This window comes from Cuculus canorus, chromosome 7 (assembly GCF_017976375.1).
Source record: "Cuculus canorus isolate bCucCan1 chromosome 7, bCucCan1.pri, whole genome shotgun sequence".
Lineage (NCBI taxonomy): Eukaryota > Metazoa > Chordata > Aves > Cuculiformes > Cuculidae > Cuculus > Cuculus canorus.
Genome location: NC_071407.1, coordinates 34,719,010 through 34,741,483, shown reverse-complemented (window position 1 = coordinate 34,741,483; position 22,474 = coordinate 34,719,010). Strand labels below are relative to the sequence as shown.

The following is a 22,474-nucleotide window of genomic DNA, read 5'->3' as shown; positions in this document are numbered from 1 at the left end:
CGTTACTAGTGCCCAGCCAAAGCCCGTAGGTTGGGAAAGTGGATGCATTTGAGGGAAAGGAGCATCTGACAAATTAACTCCCAGATCTCTGCTTCATCTTCCACCTCTACTTCTGTTCTGCTCTGACCCTGCTGTAAAGAAGTCAGCACCACGTATTACCCCTTTCAGCCTTTTGCCCCATCAGGGCACCTGATGTCAGGCCAGTTGGTCGAGACTGATGGATCAAGGAACGTTTGAGGTGTTGGCAGCCCGTGGCCCGTGAAATGGTTTTGCTATGGTGGAAAGCTCTCAAAGGGGCTGTGCAAATTTGCTCCGTTAGCAGGTTGAGCGACTGCCTGAGAGTTGGAGGGTTTTATATGCTCTTGGAGCAAGCACCACGGGCCAAACTGCATGGATGCTGTCTTTTCTGCAAACAGCCTTTTCGTTTTAAAGGGAGGCTCAAATGGCCTTGCTCTCTTGCCCCCCGGCATCCCCAGCCTGCGCAGTTCAGTGGTGTTGCAGCTGGAGCGCTTGAACTCCTGGAGCTGCTCCTGCTGAGCTGTGGGATGAAGGATGGGCTGTTGGAGACAGGTCGGGAGTGGGTCTCCCTCCAGTTTGCCCTCCTTCTCCTCAGTAGAAGGCATCTGTCTGCATGTTTATTTTTAACTTACATCTGCTGGCTTCATAACAAAGATTTAATGATATGACACAGTTTTGTCATGAGTTCTTTCTTCTGTGGTGAGTTCAGCGTCATCATTGGCTGCTGGAGAGAATCAAAAGCTTTAAAAATGACAACATTTGGTGGCTTGTGTAGAAAACTCGCTTGTTAGTTACGAGCACCTGTAGGTTGTCATCTGTTTGCATTTCTTTTTTTCTGAACAGAAAAGATAGAATTTGCTATTTTTACCTGTCAGTGACCTAAACATAACCACAATTAATTTTTGCTAAGAAAGAACAGCTCATGGGGACACACAGAAGTGTCCTATAGATGGGCCAAATGCTCAAAATGCACAAACGCAGTTCATCGTGAGCTGACCTGGTGGGCAGGATATCCCAGGAGCTGTCTCTGGGATATGCCTTCTGCTTGTTGTTTACCATCAAACACAAGCCCAGCCAGTTCTGTTTATACAGATGTTTTGCTCCATTGTTTAGATGATGGGCTGCATCTTTTGAGAAATAAAGACATTAGCCTCCTGCTGAGAAAAATCTTGAGCCCATTTGACCCAAAAATGGCAAGAGGATTTTAAAGACATACTTCTAATGCTTTTTAAGGCAGACAGCCTGGAATTCCTCTGAGCCTTGCCTGGGTACGAATATTGAATACAAGACACTTTTTCCTGGAAGACTGTTGATATGGGATGTCTGCATCCCTTGCCAGAATTGGGGGTGGGTGGGAGGGTTTGTGCTGGAATTTGAGCTGGAGGAAGAAGATGCGTGACCCAGAACTCTGCTTACAGGTCTGCATCCTCTGACCTGTATGCTGTCAGGAATAAGGACATGTATTCAGTCGCAAAATTTTCCCTCTGACCCGTGCACTTTGGGCAGTAGCAGAGACTTTCCCCTCTGCGACCGTGTTGTTCTGCTCCAGGCTCCTTTAACACTCCTTCTGTTGCCTGGGAACCCTTCTGCTCCCCTCCTAAATTCTCCCATACCATGCTTTGCTCACCCCCTTGCTGGTGCCCACTATCCTCTGCTGAGGTCCAGCCCTGGGGTCCTTCCCAGCCGTCCGGACGCTTTGTTGTAGATGCCAGTGGCTGTTTCCCAGGACCAGCCAAATGTTTATCCATAGCTGGTACCCGGCTTGTGTGGATTTTGCTGTCCTGGCCAAGGAAGGGACCTGGTCAGCAAAGCTGTAAAATAAGGATAAAAATACGGTAATCACCTAGTCGGAGCTCAGGCAGAGTCTGCAGGGGCTGGAGCTGACAGCACCAAAGCTGGTGACCTTCATGTCCCTCCAGGCAACTTCTCCTTTGGAAGGAGGAGGAGATGAACTCTCTTCAAAGCCTTCTTTGGAGCTATTGTATGAAATACAATACTGGGGAAATCAAGCTCTCCTCTTTCAGAGCCGCTGCATAATCAGGGGTGACCAGAGTGGATTTGCACGTTAAGAGGTGTGGCTAGGGGCACTTACAAAGAAGAAGAAACATATTTATCAAGTTCAGCTTTATCCTTATGAATATTATTATCCCTGGGGACAGTATACCCCGGACCTCATAGGTGCAATCCTACATCTCACTCTTTTGCTGCATCTCCCCTCCTCACCTGATTAATGGTTCAATTGTGATGCTCTCTGTCCCGACATTGATACCCGGTGGCACCAGGGGAAGCATTTGAGAGGGTAGTTGTTGGAGCATGTGGACTGTGGTGGTTGAAGCAGTGCCCTGGCAGCAGCGATAGGAGGGCTCTGGGATGCTTTGGGCTACCTGCCTCCCGCAAGTCATCATCATGCCAGCTGGTGATGGCTTGGAGGATGCAGGTAGCCCAAAAAGGGATGGAGTGTTGCTCTACTCCTGTCAGAGAAGGTGTCTTTGAAGCGCTCAGAAAGCAAACACCAACCAGAGCTCCCCACAAAAGGCTTCTCCACCTCAACACCACTCCTGAGCTGACTGAGTCCTGGTTCCTGAGCTCTCTGAATGCACAAGCCAGGATTAACATGCTGTGTGCATGACACAAAGTCAAAGGCTTATGTGGCAGCAGGGCAGATCTGGGTTAAGCAGGACAAAAAAACGAGCAGTTGTAAGGCAAAGGGTAGCAAACTGCAGGGACAAATGGGCTGGGGAGGCTGTGGTGTTTCCATCACTGGGAGGCTTTAAGTGTGGGAATGATTTAGGTGTAGCACGAGGACAGGTTTCTCTTTTGAGGTCCCTTCTAGCTATATCTTTTATGCTTTTATGATTGCTGATCACGAAAAAACTTGAAGGTGCTTTAAAAAATAATCCCCAGGCCATGCCCTGTGAGGCTTTCTTTAGCAGCTTGATTTAGAGGGGAGAAAAAAAGAAAGCAAATGAAAAATCTAGGTGGGAACTGCAACCTCTCACACCTCAGTAGAAGTGACACTAAAGTACTGAAAGTGGAGTTTTGTTTGAGCCTGAGGCCAGCTTAGATGTCAGAGCATCCCTGCAGTGCCGTGTGGCTGGATGGAAGGACAGGGAGGTGTGAGGGATGTGTGCGGATGAGCGTGTGAGAGCACACCAGAAGTGCTCAGCACTGCTTTTGGGATCCTAAATGTGAGTTGAGGGGTGTGCCCTGTCTTCCCTGATCTGCCTGAACAAGCCACCTGCTTTGGAAGCAAATTTCTGCTCATCTGAGCCTTGATGGGGCAATTCAGATACTTTGTTTAGGTTTTTTTTTTCTGGTGTCATCACCCAGTATTAAACGGGTTAAATTGGATCTCCCTGCTTTCTCGTGCTTTCTGATGGAGGGGCTGGTGTTGGACAGCCCTGCTGTGGTTCACTATAAGCTTTGTGGTTCCTCCAAAACCTGTAAATGGCTCAGTCTGTTGTTCAGTTTTGACCAAGGGTTTGCAGGAGGAGCTCCACTTGGAAGCAGTGCCCCATCTTCTAAGCTCTGCCTTTCCTCAAGTCTCCTTTCCACCTTCTCAGCTCTTCATGACACTTCTCTGTGAGCTGAGGAGGAATAATTTACTATGTATGAAGATAACAATAGAACGCAGAGGCTTGGGAAAGGTTTGCAGAAATAATCCGTATTATCCCAACTGGCCATAACCAGCCACTGTCACATCATTTCTGACCTTTGCTGTCTCTCTTTCAAGTTTTAGCTCTTCATTAACCCTTAACGTGGCTGGGAGCATGTTACCTATGTATGGGCTTGCCTGAGCAGACGTGATCTGTGTACCTGCAGCCTGTGTCCCCAGCAAAGCCTTTTTGCTTGCGGTCTGTGCTTCTTGCCTTTAGAGAGAATATGCATTTAAGATTTGCATAGGAACATGCAGCTGTTCTACCAAAAATGGATAATTGTTCTCCCTGCTGTGAAGTTAAACAATAAGAAGTGCCAAACTGCATTTGCCATTGCTGATTTTGTGCACTCAGCTGCATGTTTTATGCATGTAGATTAGTTCCAGATTTATAACGATTTAACCGTTAATGTTTGTGTTAATCGGGCCAGGTTCTAGTTGCTGTGGAAACTATAACTTTGAATTTTACCTAAAGTTCTGTGTTGCATTTAATGCATATGTTTTTTGGAGGGTGTCTTATGTTTAATGCCTTGTGCTGAAAATGGAGAGGGAATCGGCGATGAAAATAAAAGTGCCATTGGGCAGAAAACAAGTTTCAGCAAAGAGTGATTTTTCTGGAAAGTTGTGGTGTCTGGGAAAATAAGGGTTTGTGATAGAGTGCCATTTTGACCACAGCTGTATAACTATTATTATAAGTGTGTAACAACTATTATAGCTGCTGCAATACTGTAATAAAGAAAACAGCTGTATAACTTATGAATGCGCTGAAAATATAGGACTGAAGTTTTTGGGTGTCTAGATATTCCTTTAGGTGGGCAAAGGAAATTGCTGATGTGCGTTTGATGGAAAAACAGGCTGGTGCACAATTTTACCAATATATTATTTCTTTTATTTCCAGAATACACCAGTGGGCACTCCGATTTTCATAGTGAATGCCACGGATCCAGACCAGGGGGCAGGAGGCAGCGTGCTTTACTCTTTCCAGCCTCCTTCCAACTTCTTTGCTATCGACAGCGGCCGCGGCATCGTGACAGTGATACGGGAGCTGGACTATGAAGTGACTCAAGCATACCAGCTCCAGGTCAATGCAACGGTGAGTCTTCTGTTTGCTGCCAGGGAGGAGATGTTTTCTGGAGTGACTGCAATAGGGAAGGAGCTGCTGCTTACTCATTTTATTGCCCTACTCTGACATCTTCTCGGGCACATCCATTGTTTTCTGCTTAGAATCAGAGAATGGTTTGAGTTGGAAGGGACTTTAGAGATCATGTAATGCCAACGCCCTTGCAGGGGCACCTCCCACTAGATCAGGCTGCTCAAGTCCCCATCCAACGTGGCCTGAGAGAGGTTTTATAGCAATGTGGTGCCTGGGTAGTTTCAAATCACTGCTTGAGGCTGGTGGAGCATAGCTGCACCTCTCCAGCTGCATCATACGTGTGTCAGGGGCTTGTGCATAAAGATGAGATGAAGAAAGACAATAGAGGACATACAGACCATTAATGGTCTCATTCCCTGTGCACCTTGGCTTATTACAGGGAGATGTACCTGTATTAGACTCCCCATGTCTCACTGAGCAAAATCTGAGTTCAGATGTCAAGAGTTAAAATTTTGGTGGACAGAGGAGATGCTGAACTCCTAATTACTGCGAGTGTCGCTGTACTGGGAGGGGACCCCTGGGAGATGTATGGCCACCTTGGCAAATCCATGCCCTACCCGAATGGGAAACTTCTTCCCTGCTGTCAAAATAGGAAGCGTGTGAATGAGGAGGACTGTGTGGGCAGGCTCTCTGGGTGGTGGCTCCTTTCCCATTTCAGAAGCAACAGAGGAAGGCAAAATTCAGCCCTACCGTACATCTGACCAACTGTGCGTTTGAGGGGAGGGGAAACCCTTCCCAACCCCTCCAGGCAGCTGGCTAGAGCTCTTGAAGCATGTGATTTAATCAAGATCATTGTCTTGATGCAGAACCACAAATGTCACGAGGACATGGAGGGCTGCGCAGGGCTGTTTTGCTCTTCACGACCACGGAGACCGGGCACTCAGAGACTGCAAGGCTGCAGGCAAACAGCCCAACCTTTCAGCCCAATCCCTGCACGTTTGAGGCTGTGGAATTTCCCCCAGTAGCTTATTTTTTTTCTGAAACGTACCTCACATATAATTTAAATACTCCAGTGGTAAGAGGCCGTCACTGTTTTTTGTTTCCTCATTGGTTTCTGTCCCCTGACACACTTTGCCAGGATGTGCTATTGAACTGTCTAGCAGGATGGAAAATGTGGGACCCAACACAAGCCCAAATAGAAACATGTGTTTCTTTCATGTGCCCAATTCTGCTTTCCTCAAGGACACAGGGATGCCACCTTAGTCCATCCAGCTCCACCGAGCCCCATATCACAGATGCAGTTACCAGCAAAGATAGACTGGGGGCGTATCTGGTACTTGCAACCTGATATGCTCCTGGTTCCTAGTGTTTTCCAGCTTAGGAAGTTTGAAGACTTAAATATGAAGTCTCTGAACTGGGCTTGATGGCAGCTGTGGGAATATCTCCTCGCCTCCGTCACAGAGCGCTGGCAATTTCTAACAGAAAGACACTGAGAAACCCCAGGGTAAAGCTCATCCTGGGAAGGAGGATGAGAGTTGCTCCAGTGTAGTAGGAGCTAGAAGAGCATATGCAGTCTGATGCGAAGTTTTCTTGGTCCGGAGTGGGAACTGGGGTGATGGTGAATTTGGGGTGGCTACAAGAAGAGCTGTGGAGCCTTGGTTCAAGGCAAGAGCTGTTTCGTTTTAGGGGTGTAGGTAGCAAGAGCAGAAGGAGGCTGGAAAGGGCGGCAGGAGAGGTTGTAGGTGAGGAAACATGGGAAGTGTTTGCTTTTTAAGTGCTATCTGTAATACTTTAACCAAAATTTAAGAGGTTGAGGGGAAAAATTATTATCTGAAGAAACGAAAGACTTTAACCTGATAACACTAACAGCACAAATAAGCATTCATCCAGGCCATAAATGCTGAGGCCTGTGGGTTAAGAGGGTAATATACAAGCTGTGTTGTTGGATATGGTCTAAATTAACATTAATCTTCTGGCAATCAGTCCTTGCTGCTGTTCAGAGCCATTTTGCAGAAGTGTGCGGTAACCTCTAATGGTCGCCTTTCACCAAAATGCTCCATTAGGGGGTAAGGAGAGGTTCATTTCCTTCCCTTCACGTGTTATCTGCTTTGCTCCTGCCCATTTAACAAAGAGCTATGGGCCTTGGGATCACTTTTGAGCACCCAGAGGATGAGGTTCCATCAAGAGAACTGGTGGCAGCAGGACAACCGCCAGGGCAAGCTTGTAGCAGCACATGCTTCTGTTGTGTTGACTGCTGGAGAAGGGTCTTGCTCTAGGAAAGTGCTTGTGGCTCCATCCTGATGAGTTGTGATGAGGTGTAAGGGAGACGATGGTCTTCTTCGGAGCATTGAAGAGTTCATGGGCCACCTCTGCTCATCCTAAGATTGCTGAGTGCTTGTTGTCTCCTGTTTTGCAGAGCAGCAAGGATGGTTCCCCACATCCCTGCAGCTGTGGAGGCACCTTGGCTTGCCTAGAAAGGCCGCTCCTGGTTATCCTTATCCTGCCAGTCCTCATGCAAGGCAGGAGGGAGAGCTTTGCATTTTATCAGAGCCAAAACCATTAACTCGGTTCAAAGGAGGCTGCTACTGTGAGGACGTATCCCTGCAGTTCAGGTTTCCACTTTGCCTTCTGTGCAAGAGCTGAGGCATCCTATGAAACCAGGAGCAGTGCTTGGTGTATACAGCTTTGGTCAATGCTCAGAGCAGTGAATATGGAAAAGAATAAAGCTACGATTGCAGGGTTACAAAGAGATGTGGAAAGGCAAGAGAGCTGGTGGGCTTTGTTGTGTTCCAGCTGACGGAGCCCAAGCTGTGTGGAGGCATTAGCGCTGGGGGGTATGAGATGCTCTGCTGTGATGGGCTGGTATGAAAGTCTGCTGGCAACCACACCTGGGTCTCACAGTGCAGAGGGGCCCTAGGCTGTATCTGCATTAGGAGAGAATTTATATTTTGAAATGTATGTTGACGAGCGTTGCTTCTTTTCCACTCAAAATGTGATGAAATCTAAATTGTTGCTTGCTTTATTTTAAAGGCTAATGCTGGAATGAAATGTGTATTGTATTTCAGCTTAGAGGGAGGTACGGTGGACAATAATTCCAGCAGGTAGCTTGAAAAAAAGAGATCATTACCTGCACTATTCAGATATTTTAACCCAACTACAACTGTGAGAAACTTAATACTGTTGAATAATTCTGGGTTTTTTTCTGATGGAAATTCTTTCTCTTCATCCCAACTCTTGCTTTTCAAGGACCAAGATAAAAATAAGCCACTGTCCACTCTGGCCAACCTGGCAATCACCATCACAGATGTGCAAGACATGGACCCCATCTTCATCAACCTCCCCTACAGCACAAACATCTATGAGAACTCGCCTCCGGTAAGGGCTGCTGCTTCACTCCAACATGCATGACCACAGTGTTATACCAAGGGAGGATGGAGCAGGGTATGGGACAGAAAGCATAAAGTACCTCTAAACAGCTGGAGGAGAACCTCCTCTTTGAAGAGATACTTGTCTGTCTGTCTGTCCGTCCGTCCATCCATTCATCCATCCATCCCAGGTTTGCATTGCTCTGTTCTGATGTTTGTGGTTTGAGTGCAGAGAGGAGCTCCATTTCCATGCTGAAGTGCAAGTACAGGTCTGAGGCAGCGGACACATCGTGGGATTCAAATAGTATCCAAAGAGAGGCAAACCTTTTTCTTTCTTGGACAACCCATTTCAAGCCAGCTCCAAAACATTTTGCCCTTTGTAAAGAATGGGAGCCTAAGCAAGGAATTTTAGGAAGCCTAAAACCCAAATAAAATGTTTTCCTAAACATTTTTTTCTTAAATTTTAAGAAAAGTTCTGTTGTTCTTAGCACAGAGTCATCCCATTTCCTCCCCTCAGCACATATGCATGCCATTTCTAATAGAAAAGTTGAAGAAAAATGTAAACGTTCCTGAAATGAGGCAGTTTTGAAAATGCCAGAATCATCAGCCATTTCAGCACTTCGAGCATTTTCCCCCAGGTTTTGCCAAATTGATCCAATCATTTTAGTTCTCCTGAAAGTGAGTTTGTCAGCAAACTTGCTGTTTGTGGAAAACATCTCCCAGTCTTTAAATGCAGCACGGATTTTTTTTCTTTTTTCCATGCAGCAGACGGTGGGGAGTGTGATGGGCAGCATTGGCTTTGGGAGCTGTTAGCTCTGCTCCCAGCAAGGGTGCCCAGGACTGTACACCCAAGCACCAACCCTCGTCAGCCCATCCGTATTCCCAAGGCACAGCTCTGCTTCCCTTTGCTGTATCTAAAGGGCAAATATTTTTGCATACAGGTGGAAAGACCTTCTGTCCTAAAATCACGATGTGGTGGGCATCCATACTTCACGTGCATCCCGTACTCTCTCTGATGCACTGGATCTGAAATGCCTGATGGCTTGGTTTGTGCAGTGGTGGAGGGAATTCCAGCTTGCTGCAGTTTATGCCTTTTTATTCACTTCGGAGCAAAGTGCTGGCTCTGATGGCATGGAGAGTGCTCAATCAATAGGGCTGAGTCCTACTGTCACAAATCCTGTAGTCGGACAGCACATTACCTGTCTGCCAGCCTGAAGATGGCCAAAAGAATGGCTTCATGAACTCCTTTCATACAGTGAAAGTTTCAGTGCTGTTGAGATTAAGGAGTGTTTCTGTGGTGGACAGCATGAGCTGCAAGGAAGAAAAAACGCTACTTAGAGAACCCTTATCTGGGTAGAACAAGCCTTGGATGAAACCATAGAAATCGAAGTCCCACAAGTACCAGAAATGATAGACTGCATCACCTTCTTGGAGTGACTTGGTATGCAGGAATGGGGATCTCAAATTAATTATAATCCGTATAAGGCTGGAGCTCAACGATCTCTTTGGGTTGATGCACCGATGTTCATCACAGTTATTCCCAGAATGTACAGTGTTTACAGTAGGCAAAGCAGCAAATAATCACCATGTAACCTGAAATAAGGAGTGAATGAAGGAGAGCTCAAGAAACTGCTTGCAGTTTTCTGATCAGTTTAGAGATTCTAATTTCTCTTGGCCACATGTAACACCCCGAAGCCATTGAGATATCCAAGATGGATAGGTGCCACCAGACACGCAGTAAGATGACAACTGCTGAATGTGGGCAGTACTTTGAGTGGTATTGCTCTCTGGTTTTGGACCCCAAGTCCCATCTTTCTTGGGAGAAAACTCTGCTGCTGAAACAAAGACATGGTTTGCTATGGCAAGCCTAGAGTTTAACACGTACATTTTTGTTCCTCTGTGGGAAATCTCAGCGTGTCTGCCTTACCACCTGAGGGAGTCAGTCATACATGCGGAAAGGAAACTGTTACCCTGCAGAGTGAGTTGCTTACTAAAAGGGTAATGGCAGGTTTGGGTCAGGAGTCTGGGTTTGGCCAACTTCTGTCCAAAACCAGGCTCCCATGTCAAGCTAATGGGATGCAGTGCGTTTGTAGGTGATGTTTGCCCTGACATTGTGCTCAGCAGGTAAAAATGTGCTCATGACATCTCATCCTTGCCCCAGATCTACAGAGTGGAGCCTTGCTGCTGCTCCATGTGCCTGCTCTCTGTTTCTTCTGCCTCTCTTTTTATCTGCGGTGCACAGCATGTCTGTGTTCCTCTATCAATGTATCAGGCGAGAATACCTCATCTAAAGTGTATACATTACCTAATAAAATCCTTCTTATTTGGGATTATTGCATCAAATTTTAATTTCCTCACTTGAGTAACAGCATGTCAGCCAGCCCGTCAGTGAAGAGCCGATAGAAGGTGAAAAGAGTGGATAAACTGCAGCAAATTACCGCAAACAGATCTCTATCAGCCCTTTGACTGGAATTGACTGGAATTAAGAAGTGAGAAATAGGATTTTTTTTGCCGTGGCAGATTTCTGAAGCGCTCCCCTCCTCCTCCTCCTGCTGCTGCATTGCTGGGCTGTGCTTTGCCTTTCAAGTCCCTAATCCTGTAAGAGAAGAAGAAGAAGGGGTGGAGGGGCGTGAGAGGGGAAAGAAGTGCCATTGTAGCTCTTATTTCTCTCAGGCTGGGATCTAGTAGCATAATTTAGAGGTGTTTTGGGCACGTGCTTATTCAGACACCGAGAAGAAAGATATTTCTTATCGGGCAAAGGAAGAGGACGCAGCAGGGAGAGACTTTGCTGTTCCTGGAGGTGTTGCATTTTCTTTCTTGATGCTGTTTATCATCCCAGCGTGCTTCAGACATCTCTCCTGGGGCACCCGAGTGCACAAAAGCTGCCTGTATCTGTGGCAAAGCTTGGCAATGTTGGATTTTTCATCCTCAGAGTCTTTTTGGGTGTCTGTAGACTGGATAGTATGGTTAATGTTCTCGAGACATGTTAACAGGGGCTGGAGTAGAGGATGCTGATGGTCTGATGAGCCCCTACTTTTGGACAGCTGGTGCGTGGTCCGGGCAGTATCACAGCTTCACTTTGTGAGTGAAAGAGGAGGAATCCGCTTTCCAAGAGACAAGCTGAGGCCTATGAGCTTTGTCCCTCAAGGATCCACAAAAAGGCAAGAGGGGGAACAAATCCCACTGGTGCTTGGCACCAAGACCAGCAGTTGTGTTCGCTTGCAATAGCAGGGTACAGATACTTGTCAAATATAATCAAGATAGTTTTAATTCTACAGCACCATCCCCTTCCTCTTCAAAGACTCCTCTGGCTAAAGAAATAATGTGGAATCAGTGCTATTTTTTGCCCTAGAGTCTCAATAGCTCCAAGTTAATTCTTTCTTACTATATTTCCAGCCCATCAGTGTGAACACTTTATTGAAAGCTCAGGGTTTTATTAAAAAAGGATTGATTTACCCCTGCCCCTCTTCAAAAAAAACCTCAGATTTTGTTTGGATAATGTGCCGTTCTTTATTTTCTTTGCCTTTTTTTAAAGCATAGGCTTTTCCAGATTATTACTTTTCTAAACCTTCTTCCTTCTTCCCTAGAGGGAGAGGGTTATTCTGTTCTGGTGTTTTGGTCTATACACACCAGCCTAGTCTTTTCCTCGCAGCCACTGTGGTAGGCAGGCAAGTTGTTACTTGTATTAAGAAATGTCAGGAATATTTGGGAGTTTCTAAGAGCCACAGTTTCACACCACAAAAACCTTGGATGATACCTTGGCACAGCTCTTGGTGCTGGAATTCAGCTCAGGATTTTCATGGTTAAGAGGATGGCTAGAGAGAGTGGGACGATCCCCTCCAGTTTAGGGTGTACAGCTGGCTATCTATGGGAGTCAAAGCGCAGCATCTCCTGCCCTTGCTGTGCCAAGACCTTGACAGTCAAAGCAATAGCGTTGTAGTCCAGTAGGATTTCGGAAGAGAAATTAGAAATCTTTGAGATGTGGTTGGTGAGAGGTCAATCTTTGCCGTTCTGAGGTGGCTGTGATCAAGGGTTTGGTTTGGGTGCTTTCCCATTTCTAGTCTCTCCTCTTTGGTTAGTGATCTCTGCTGGTATGGGGGGCAAGGTGCTTCATGATCATCACAAGTACAAAGATAGCCTGTGTGTTGTGTCATCTTTGGCATCACGTCATCTCTCCATCTCACTCAGACACTTTCTGAGCGGGGATGCTCCTTCCTGTTGACCGTACTGAGTGATTATGTTCTGATGGTACCTGTGTCAGTTGTTACCACTCACTACAAAACAAGAAATTGCCAACAGTGATGTGGATAAATATTATACCTATGCTGTGGCACTTGTTCAGCCCAGAGGATCAAGACTGGTCCTAAACACCATGTGAATGGTTGGGGAGGGTTCATCCATTCCTGGGAGACTGGGATCTGCCAGTCTTGTGGGTATTGGAAGGCTCTTGCGAAAGAGCTGGTAGGAAGGATGGAAACCAGATGGGATGCAAAGAGGTACCCAGGTCCCTGCCACTGCTCTAGTTCCAGGAGATGGCACCCATGAATGGTAGGGAGCTCAGCTCCACTCTGGCGTATGTTTCTCACTAATTGGCGAGATGTGGCTCATTCCCATGAAGGGTTGGCAAAGGGGTTCAAAAGGGAGATGCCCCAGGCTGCAAGGAGAACAGGGGGAGACCCAGCCTCAAAAACCAGGAGTGTGGAAGCCATCATCACAGGCTTGCCAAGGACCAGGTGAACCTTAATGCACTCTGTAGCAGCCCTTATCTTGGATCAGATGTCTGGATAATTTTTTTTCTATGAAAGTCTCTGTGGCAAGTGCTGCTGTGATATCTGAATGAGATTCCCCCTCCTCCCCTCCCAAACTTTCACTGCTGCAATATCTGTGCTCATCCTTTTATCTCTCCCAACAGCCTTTCTTCTTGGCTCCCACGGGAGGGACCTTTCCCATAGATAAAGCAGCCCCGATGTCTACGGGCCAATTGCCATTCCTCGGCCATTGTGGGAGCCCTGCCTTCTCCCGCAGCTGCCTTCCCTTTGGAATGTGCTGCACGGCAGGCGACACTTATCATTCTGCGCTGCTCCCTTGCTTTTTGACAGGCAATGAGCAAGCTGTCAGATGGGCCAAGTGCCTTCACCCACTGTCCCCGCCACAGAGGAGCTCTCGTCTTGCCAAGCAGTGGAGGGGGCTCATGTCTGCCCTGTGGGGATGGTAGATTAAAGCTGGGGGAGAGCGTGCTGGATTGCATGCCTCTCCTTTTTTTTCGTCTCCACTTTGCCATGCCTTCCTTTCTGCATCCCTTGTTCTGCTTTCCCACCTGCTCCTTTCCCACTTTTCTTGTGTTTTTTATCTATCCTTGCTCCCTTGCAAAGCACAGTTAATGTCAGTGATTTAGAGGCTCACCGGCAGCTGTTGAGCCTCACCAGCCGAGTGCCGCTCAAAGGCCAGTGACCTGGGATTTATGGCTAATGTTCTCGGTTAATAACTTGGATTTACTTAAGGAGTCTATGAAATGCCCTCAGAGATCGGGGAAGGGGCAGATCTGCCCGTCCCTGGGAGCCTTCTTTACGGCCACCAACAGCAAAGCATCTCCATCAAGCCTGCAGGGGCACAGCTCTGAAAGCTGGGGAGGTGTCAAATCCCCGCTTTCCATCAGTGATGTTTCTGCAGCAGCATTCCCTTTGGCCTTTGACTGATGGATTGCAGGGAAAACGCAACGATACTGTCTCACTATGCTCCCTCGTTAGATATGCAAACGCCTCTGTTGACATTTCCTTTGAGGGCAAAAAAAAAAAAAAGAATTGCTTCTTTTCCCACTGTTAATAAACCAATGAAAACAGGAACAGCTGAGTTGTAAATTTGTTCACACTACATTAATTATGTGCATGTGTGTGTTTGTATTCACATGTGCTCACTGCAGTGCGGTGGGGAAGTACAGCTTATGGAGTTGACATAAGAGCACGATGCTTCTATTTAGAGAAATAAACAAGAATCTGGGGTCACTCTTACATTCTTCATTGGTTTTGGGGGCCTCTTGGCCTTGCGGACCTTTCTGCTGGGCTGTAAGAAACAGGTCTGTCCTGCAGGACTGAGGATGGGGTGGGTGAGATGGCAGTCGCAGAACCTCCTGCCTTTGGCATTCCTCTGTTCTGAGCATCTGTCTGACCTTCCTCCTCCTTAAAGATTTCGATTAAAATCTCAGCAGCTCCTGTGGTTCGTTATGCGGCTGGTTGCTGATGGCCACCATGAGCGTTCCTTACTGCCTGGGGTGCCTTGTCTGAACATTGCACGGGGACAATAGGACCAGTTGAAACTGGGAAGCCAGCAGTAGATAGAACTGGTGAAGTAATCAGTGCTGAAAGTCATGGTGAGAGGGAATTGTTGCCTTTGGTTCTTGAGGGACTGCAGAGTAAAAATCTCTGTGGTAGAGGTGCATATGCTTTTGACTGTGAGCCAGAGCCTATGGACTGATGATGCTGTGAGGAGGCACATCCTGGTTTTGCCAACGCTGCACCTCCAGTTCCTCCTTACTCTTCTTCCTCAAGCACTGATAGCTGTGCTTGCCTCACTGATATTGCTTCAAACTCTCCTTTTCTGGGCAGGGGATGGCAAGCACGGGGGAATGAGCTTGGTGGCCCTCTGCCCTGTCCCTATGGACACTTGCTCTGGTACAAACCTACTGCGTGATCAAGCTCAGTGTACTTGGTGGTTCACTTGGAGGACATGCTGGTCCTGCCTTCAGCATCTCCAGCTACATCCTTGGGTGGTTTAGCTGAGTTTTGCAGCTTGAATGAAAGTGATAAGTGATAAGAGTCCAGACTGCCCTGAGGAGCAAGGTTGGGACTTCTTCATTTCCCTTGTTCTTGCTCAGGTTTTCCTAAGCACATGGCCCATGATAAGAGGTGCAACACTCTTGACAGTGCTCTGGGGTGGCTATAATGTCTTTCTCCTCTCCTTCCCCAGGGTACCACTGTGCGGATGATAACAGCAATTGACCAGGACAAGGGCCGTCCCCGCGGCATCGGCTACACCATTGTCTCAGGTGGGTCACTAGGAAGGTGATTGGCAGCCCAGTAGGGCTGGAGGAGCGAACCCTGCAAGAAGTCTGTACATCCCATGCCTGGGAAAAAACATTTGGCTAAGTTTCTCCTCAACCTTGCTTGCTCTTTCATTCAGCATCGCTAATTACTGTAGCATACTGCTATGACTGAAAGCATTTACCCCTCGGAAAGGCTTTTCTTTTTTGCCTTTGGTGTTATCAGAGCGCGTTGTTTGTGGCCTCTCCCTTTCCTTGAGCAGCAGATGTTATTTCTAACAAATTTGGCGATATCTCATAGCAGAACCTTTCAGTCCTAATGGTGAACGGCAAACAGCTCCGCTTCGCATAATGCCACGGAGGAGACCTGTAAAGAGCTGGGAATAAACTCTTGTTGGTGGTACAGTTATTGTTTAGGGAGAGAATGGGACTGATTAGGGGCTGTATGGCTCCTGGTGGTTTCTGCAGTGTTTCCCAAAAGCCTGTGTGCCGCAAGCTGGCTTCCCAAGGGTTTGCCAGAGCTTTGCAAGCTGAGAGGCAGGGGCCTGGACCCACGAGGGTGCAGGGTTAGAGAATGAGGCTTAATTAGAGTGGTAGAAGCTTTCTGCTTCTGACAGCCACGTGGATTAATCCTGCCTTCGCAGACTGGTTCTGAAGCCCAAGGAACCTTTCCTGGTGTGTGTAGGTAGTTTGCTGAAACTGCTGTCGCTGGGCATTCCTTTGGGACCGTAGCTTGGGGACCTCCCTTTAGGGAAGGTCTATCAGGTTGGTTTGACCGGCTGTGAGGAAAAAAATGACTGTTTCAGGTGCCAAGAGAATTAATTTTCAAAGAAAGGTCTGTTTGAGACATTTGGTGCTTGAACCCTACTCGCCATTCTATTGGTTTGGGGGAAGCCCTCCTTGCACCCCTACAAGCCCATATCTCTTCTGATGGCAAAAGAACCAAGGGCAGCCTGGGCAGGCGTTTCCGGATAAAGCATAGCTGCTATTTGGAAAGGCCAGGTTCTAGGAGTGGACCTGTCTCATTTAAGATGCCTTGAAGTCTGTGAGCCTCTGCATATCCAAGACAAAATTTGGTGCTTACTGGGTTGTACTTGGACGCTGCTTTTGTGGGGCAGTTTCTTGAGGATGGACAGACTACTCCTAATGCTAGGAGCGAGGCACCAGCTTGTGGCATCTGGGATGTAACCCTATTTCTGGCATTGCTTTTGGGGCGATCTTCCTGGCAAGAAGTGGCAACAGTACCTCCTTTCGTCCCCATGCCACATGCTTTAGGTGCTGGCTGGCAGCTCCTTCAAGCTACACGTGTGGAAATAATTTCCCAGCTTTGGTTCTTTAAAGCCCAACCGTTTCAAATGCTCTTTTAATCAACCTCTAGGGTCAAGGTGATTTCACCCAGACTTTCAAGTCCATTGACCCTGACTGCAAGTATCCAGGTCAGTCTGCCTTTGAAGATGCAAGGATTATTTATTTCTTTAATTCCTGCTGCAATTTATTCTGATGTTCCCCCAGCACGAATTAAACGAGAGATTCCCCCAGATCACACACATTCATCTGGGCAAAGTGCAGCAGGGACTTTCTTTTGACTGATACCGGTTCTTTTTCACTGGAGACTGGACTGAAACATCAGACTAATTTTGCAGCTGCCTCACATACATACTGTGAGGATGTAAAAGCCTTCAGCTTATAGAAACTTCATCTAGCTCAAAGCCTGAAGATGGTCAGCAGCTGGGAAATCACCCTTATCCTGCTTGTACACCCTCCTTCAGGCATCTGCTGACGGCCATGGAGCCTTCTACTGACCTCATTGGCTGTAGATATCTAATTTTTCCTGTCAGAACCAACACAATACAAACAGCTCTGGCTTTCCAAGAGGCTCTATTTGATACTTCAAACTTAAAGAAGCAACTCTACAATCTATAGGGGGGTTAATTTGCTAAATGCACCCATCCACTTATGGTCACGTCACACTTTCTAGTCATAGGATGGTCATGGCTGCTCTACTGAATGAAAGGAAAATAACTTGGAACATGGATCTTTATCTGGAATGTTTGTGTATGCTCTTATTTTCATATCTCTCTTCTGTTTTCCTGCAAAATAGCTGCGACATCCCTTTGTAATCATCCCCAGCTCAGTACAAGGGCAGCCGTCAGCCTGACCACGTCAGCAGGGTGGAGGGATGGTGGAAAGGAGCCAGGGAGGCTCCTGAAGCCTAGTGGCAGTGGGATGTGGAGTGACAGGCTGGCAGATCAGTGTGAACATCCTCGCATCTACTTGCGTATGCCAAAACCTTAATCCCTGCCCCGAGTCCCACTCGACAGGGGGCAGCTCTCATATCAGAAAATCAGGAAGAATACATCAAAGAGTGATTAAACGGTTTTTCATTTATTTATTTCTTTATTTATTGCCTAAACGTGAATTTCCAAGTGGTTTTGGAACTGGGCAGGAGTCCTTCTGTTGGCACCAGTGTCTTGCGGAGCGGTGATGCTGGAAAGGATGAGCCCATGGATGGACAAAGGACAACTGCAGGCACCTGCTATCACCTCCTGCCTCCTCCCCATCCTCACCCTGCCTTTACCTTAAGACAGAGGTTTCCAAAATCCCTGAAGCTAGGCTTCAGGATGCATCGCTTCCTCTTTGCTTTCAGTTTGTTGCTGTAGTTTAGCAGCTCCATTCTGCTGCTGGATTGTGGCTGAGGGCAAATTTTAAAGAAAACATGGGCATGAGGCAAACAATTTTTTTCTAACGATAATAAGAGCGTGAGTGCCTCCCCTGCTCTGCTCAGGGTATTCTCTTATACTTGCTGTGATTTGTTTCTTGCTTTTGAAAGAACGTGTTGCCTTCTGATGTCTGAGACTCTGCACATGGGAACCAGTCACCAACATACCTCCAAAATCCTGCTCACCCAAAGCAAGCAAGTCTTTTTTTTGGCAAGCAGGTAAAGCCTAATTAACTTGTCGTTATCCTCAATCGCTACGGTAAAGGTCAATGAGCAGATTTTGTGCCTGAGCTGGTAAATTTTTATGGCAATTTTGCTAAAAAATGGTCTAACAAATGGGAATGGGGAAGCAAATTAAATTAGAAGCCAACTGTAAGCAAAAGTGAAAATGGCTGGTGGAGATAGTAATTATACTTGGCTCTTCAGTTCGCTTGCACGAGGGAAGGTGACAGCGATGCTGTGCCCGTTGCACAGCAGGGATGGATGATGCCTCTCCTCAGCTTTCCCAGGTCTTCAGGAACAGGGCTTGCATGTGGTTTGTCTGATTTTACCAGCTGGGGTTGAAAATATAGCAGCAAGAATGCTGAAAAGCAACCTAGCCGTTTATCATTCCTTCGTTATTAATATCTAAAGCATTGGTGTGATTTGGAGGTGGGGTAGAAAAATTAGGTTGGAATTGCTAGTGTCCTATTCAACTCCAGCCCTCGGGTATCTGTGCCTCAGGATATATTGCAGCAGCTCTTATTTATACAGCTATCTCCGGCACAAGGTCCTCCCATGACAGGAAAACAATAAAACTAAAAGATTAACCATAACCACATAAAATAAGACTTAAAATCTAACTTTATGTCACTAGCTTACAAAGCTGTTAAGCCTGAACTGACTGAGGAGCACTGATCTAGCAGCATAATGGCTTTGGTGAGTTGTCCTACCACGGCAGACGAGCCTGCCTGCACTCGTCTTAGAGGGGAAAGCTGTTCATTTATTTCTCTCCCTTCCTTCCAATCTCAGTGTTTAAAATCCCATAAAAACACGGACTTTTTTTGCCCCATGCTTTACAATAGTGGGGTCACCACCATGGAAAATGCCACCTGAGAAAGAAAACCAAAGGAAGATCTCCCCATACAAGCCCCTTGTGCCAACAGGCTGGTCAGTGCTGAGGCTTCTGGCGCTCCAACAGGGATATCTCTTTTTTTTACCAGGCGAAAAGGAGGGCACAGCCAGCCCGTGGCCGGTGCCCTGTGAAAGCCTGCCCTCCCTCCCCAGTCCCCAGCTGCTTTGACAGGTTGAAGATGCTCAGCCGCTTGAGGTCAGGGCTCAGTTTGAAGGACAGATAATTAATCCAGCAAAGTAATCCATGGTTCCTTTTTGGCAGATTTATGGAGATAGCCTCTGTACCGGGGACTCTGCCTCATCATCTTTCATTTCTCAGGCAAAGCGAGTGACTTGTTGTATAACACGACCTGTTCCAGATAAGGCTTTTCATTTAGGGGAACTCTCTGGTCTAACAGAGATTGATTTTCCCAGTGGAAATGGGAGGGCCCCGGAGCAGGCCTGCAGACGGCAGTGTGTTTTCACATTTGCTGCTGCCGCACATCGCCTGGGGCATGGGGAATCCTCTGGCTCTTTAAGAGAAGAATTATTATCATTATTTAAATGGCAATTTAATTAATAGGTAGTAGGAGACTTTAGCCCATGAGCTCTTGTTAGGAAAACATATTTTATGATCACAGTCTCAAGCTTTGCTCATTAGCGGTAAACTTTGAGTTTCATTTATTTCCAGGATAATCAAGAGATTTCGTGTCTCCTGGCACGAAGGTTTGAAGGTGACCTGTGCTGCTTAGTGGACATCAAATGGTTAAACCACGGGAAAGGGATCTGGGGCTCTGCAAGATGTTGGAATGTCAGCCTCTGCATTCCTGACACATTTCAGGTGCAGTGATGGATGGGCAATGAGAGATTGCACAGGGACAATCCATACGCCCTTCCCAAAGCTCGGGAAGTCCAGGAGAGAGGGAGGGTAGTGCGGGGCTTTCAGTCGGTTGAGCTGGTGCTTAGGGCTCTTCACAAAACCTTAGGGTATTTTTTTTTTCCCAGAGTTGCTCTGGTTTGGGAGTTTCTGGCAAAGTGTTCTTTGGCTGGTGCATCCCAAGGGAAGCATGAATTAAAAATCATTATTTGCACAATGTAATAGAAATTTGAGTTAAAAAAGCAAGGGGGAAGGGTGTCTGAAAAGGATTGTTCTCCCTCTTTCTTTCGGATTTCCTACTAAGGAATAAAATATTGTATCTATACATATATATGTAAAACACAGTCAGGTAGATCTCCGAACATGTTTTATGAAGTCTTAACAGATCTGGAGTTCCTCATTGCCTTCCTTTTGAAAGTGCAGCACAAACCCTTAAGGTGAGGTTAAGTGGCCAAATAGGTCTCCCAAACCTCTGCTTCTGACACCTCCCGTTGTATTTTGACTTGATTTAATAAAGGCAAGGCAAAGCAAGCTGTCTCCCCAAATCCCTTAAACTAGACGTCAGAGAGGATCCTTGAAAATAGGACCCGCTAATTTTAATATTCCCCTTGCCAGTTGGCCTACATTGCGCCGGCTTTTTCCCACATTCAAATCTCCTGGTGAACTACTAGGGTGTTAAAGTCCTCATAAATTACACCTGCTGGGAGGGCCTTCCAGTGTGATTTAAAGGCAGTCATCATAGCAGAACATTTCTGTAGGAGGACACGCTGATGGGTGGAAAAGTGCCTCACGCCGAGTTATTCATCAAAGGCTGTTTTTCCACCCTGCCAATGCAAAGGGAAGAGAGAGCACAAAGAAGAGATGGTGGCTGCGGCCACGGCATCTCTTTTCTTGGCTCGCTTGCTCCTCATCTTCCTCCCTGCTGCTAATGATGCTTCATTTTCACGTTGGCATCTTGCTTTGGCTCCCTGGCAATCCAGAAATCACTGGAAAAAGATAAGGTTGGGATAATGGTTTGCGTGGCAGGTGGTCCCCCAGCAAATGGCCTTCAGTAATTAAAACTATACATTCCCCTTTATGTGTAAATATGAAACAAAAGCATAATTTTTGTTTAATTTCTGGGACTTCCTATTTAACTTCCTGGGATTTAATGTGTATTCAAGATGTTGGCAGCCACTGGAGAGGGATGAATCTGCGCCATCTCTGTTTATGTTTGGACTAGAAAAAAACAAATGGTTCTGAGGTAGTTTTTAATGGGAGGTTTTCTGAAAGATGTTGAGCCTGGAGATGTGGGCTTTATGTTAAAAGCTGATTCAAACTTGTTACCGGGCATATTACAGAGTACTCCTCTCATGTTCTCCTGATGAGTTTGCCTACTGCTGTGGAAGAGGCAAGAGAGGTGATTTATGGGTGTCTAAATCCAGTGCAGGCAGAGTAGCAGTTAAAAAAGCACCAATTTTATGTGTGTGCATCCTTTGGCTGCGGGGTGAGAGCATCTTCTGCAACTGCTGCTCCAGGTTGGCAAAGCCTGGCAGCCCGGGCTGACTCCTTCTCTCCGGGAATGCACGCTGCCTTCTGCACCCTGTTTATTAGCACAAAATCCTCCGGAGTTCAGGTGGAGGGAGCCTGTACTGAAATGAGTGAAATAAACATTGAGGGTGGTTTTGCCTGCCTTGCTCTGCTGGCTTGACTCACAACTCAGCTGTTGGCTGCTCTCCTGTAGCAGGTTTTAGGGTTAGATTCACGGAAAGAGAAAAGCCTGGGAGGAAAAAAAGCCAGACCAGGCAGTGCTGGTGATTTGCCTTCCCTTCAAGCCGTCGAGCCCGTTTTAGAGGACCAAGGGGAATGGTGGTAGTGGTCGAAGATTCAGCATCCTTTCGTGTGATGAATTACGCTCAGCAGGAACCTTTAAACTCTGCGAGTTCTGTTCTCCTCTTTCACTCCCAGCCACGGCTCCCGGGGGCTTCTGGAGGGGGATTGCGCCTCAGGTGATAAATCTCTCCTTTTATTTTCTCATACTATACATTCGGTTCTTAAAGGGGGAACTGTGTGAGCGTTTAATCCGAGCTTCTTTTGTGGCTCTGCAAGATCAGAAATTCTGCAGGTTGTGCTAGAAATGGGCAATTAAATCTTTTGGGGGAAGATACTAAAAATGCCTGTTTGCAAAGCAGGCAAGTGCAGAGGAGTGCCGGCACGCAGCTTTGGGCTTGAATTTAGTTGTCCCAGAGAGAGCTGCATCTTCTGGGAAGAAGGACAAACCAAAGTCCAGAGCAGGAATAACGGGCACTGGTTTCTAAAGCAGCAGTGTGACAATGCCTTAATTTCACACAGAGTGCAGAGATAAAGTTCAGGTTATAATAACCCATTTTCCTTTGCAAATAACTTGTTCCCTTTGAATTTAAGCATGGGGCAAGGTATCTGCCTTGGTGTGCTTCCCTGCGTGTCGCGCGGGGGCAAAAACTCAAGGTGACGAGCAGCAAGGTGGTCACGGCAGCTGATGGACTATTTATACGATGATAACTGTGTCTGTTGCTGACTCTATGAACCACATCCAACAGCATTTGTTTCAGTGCCGAGGAGCCCTGACGGAGCACATTTTGATTAATAAATTATCCGGCA

The 22,474-nt window shown here is 46.9% G+C and overlaps 1 protein-coding gene across 1 annotated transcript in view; it reads left to right on the top strand.

The window, feature by feature from the left end:
* CDH23 (cadherin related 23) overlaps positions 1–22,474 on the top strand; it is a 219,539-nt gene that overhangs the window by 95,524 nt on the left and 101,541 nt on the right. The window contains exons 7-9 of the mRNA XM_054071251.1: positions 4,572–4,766; positions 8,013–8,141; positions 15,095–15,173. Of these exons, the coding sequence (XP_053927226.1) occupies positions 4,572–4,766; positions 8,013–8,141; positions 15,095–15,173 (403 nt within the window). The remainder of the gene's footprint in view (positions 1–4,571; positions 4,767–8,012; positions 8,142–15,094; positions 15,174–22,474) is intronic.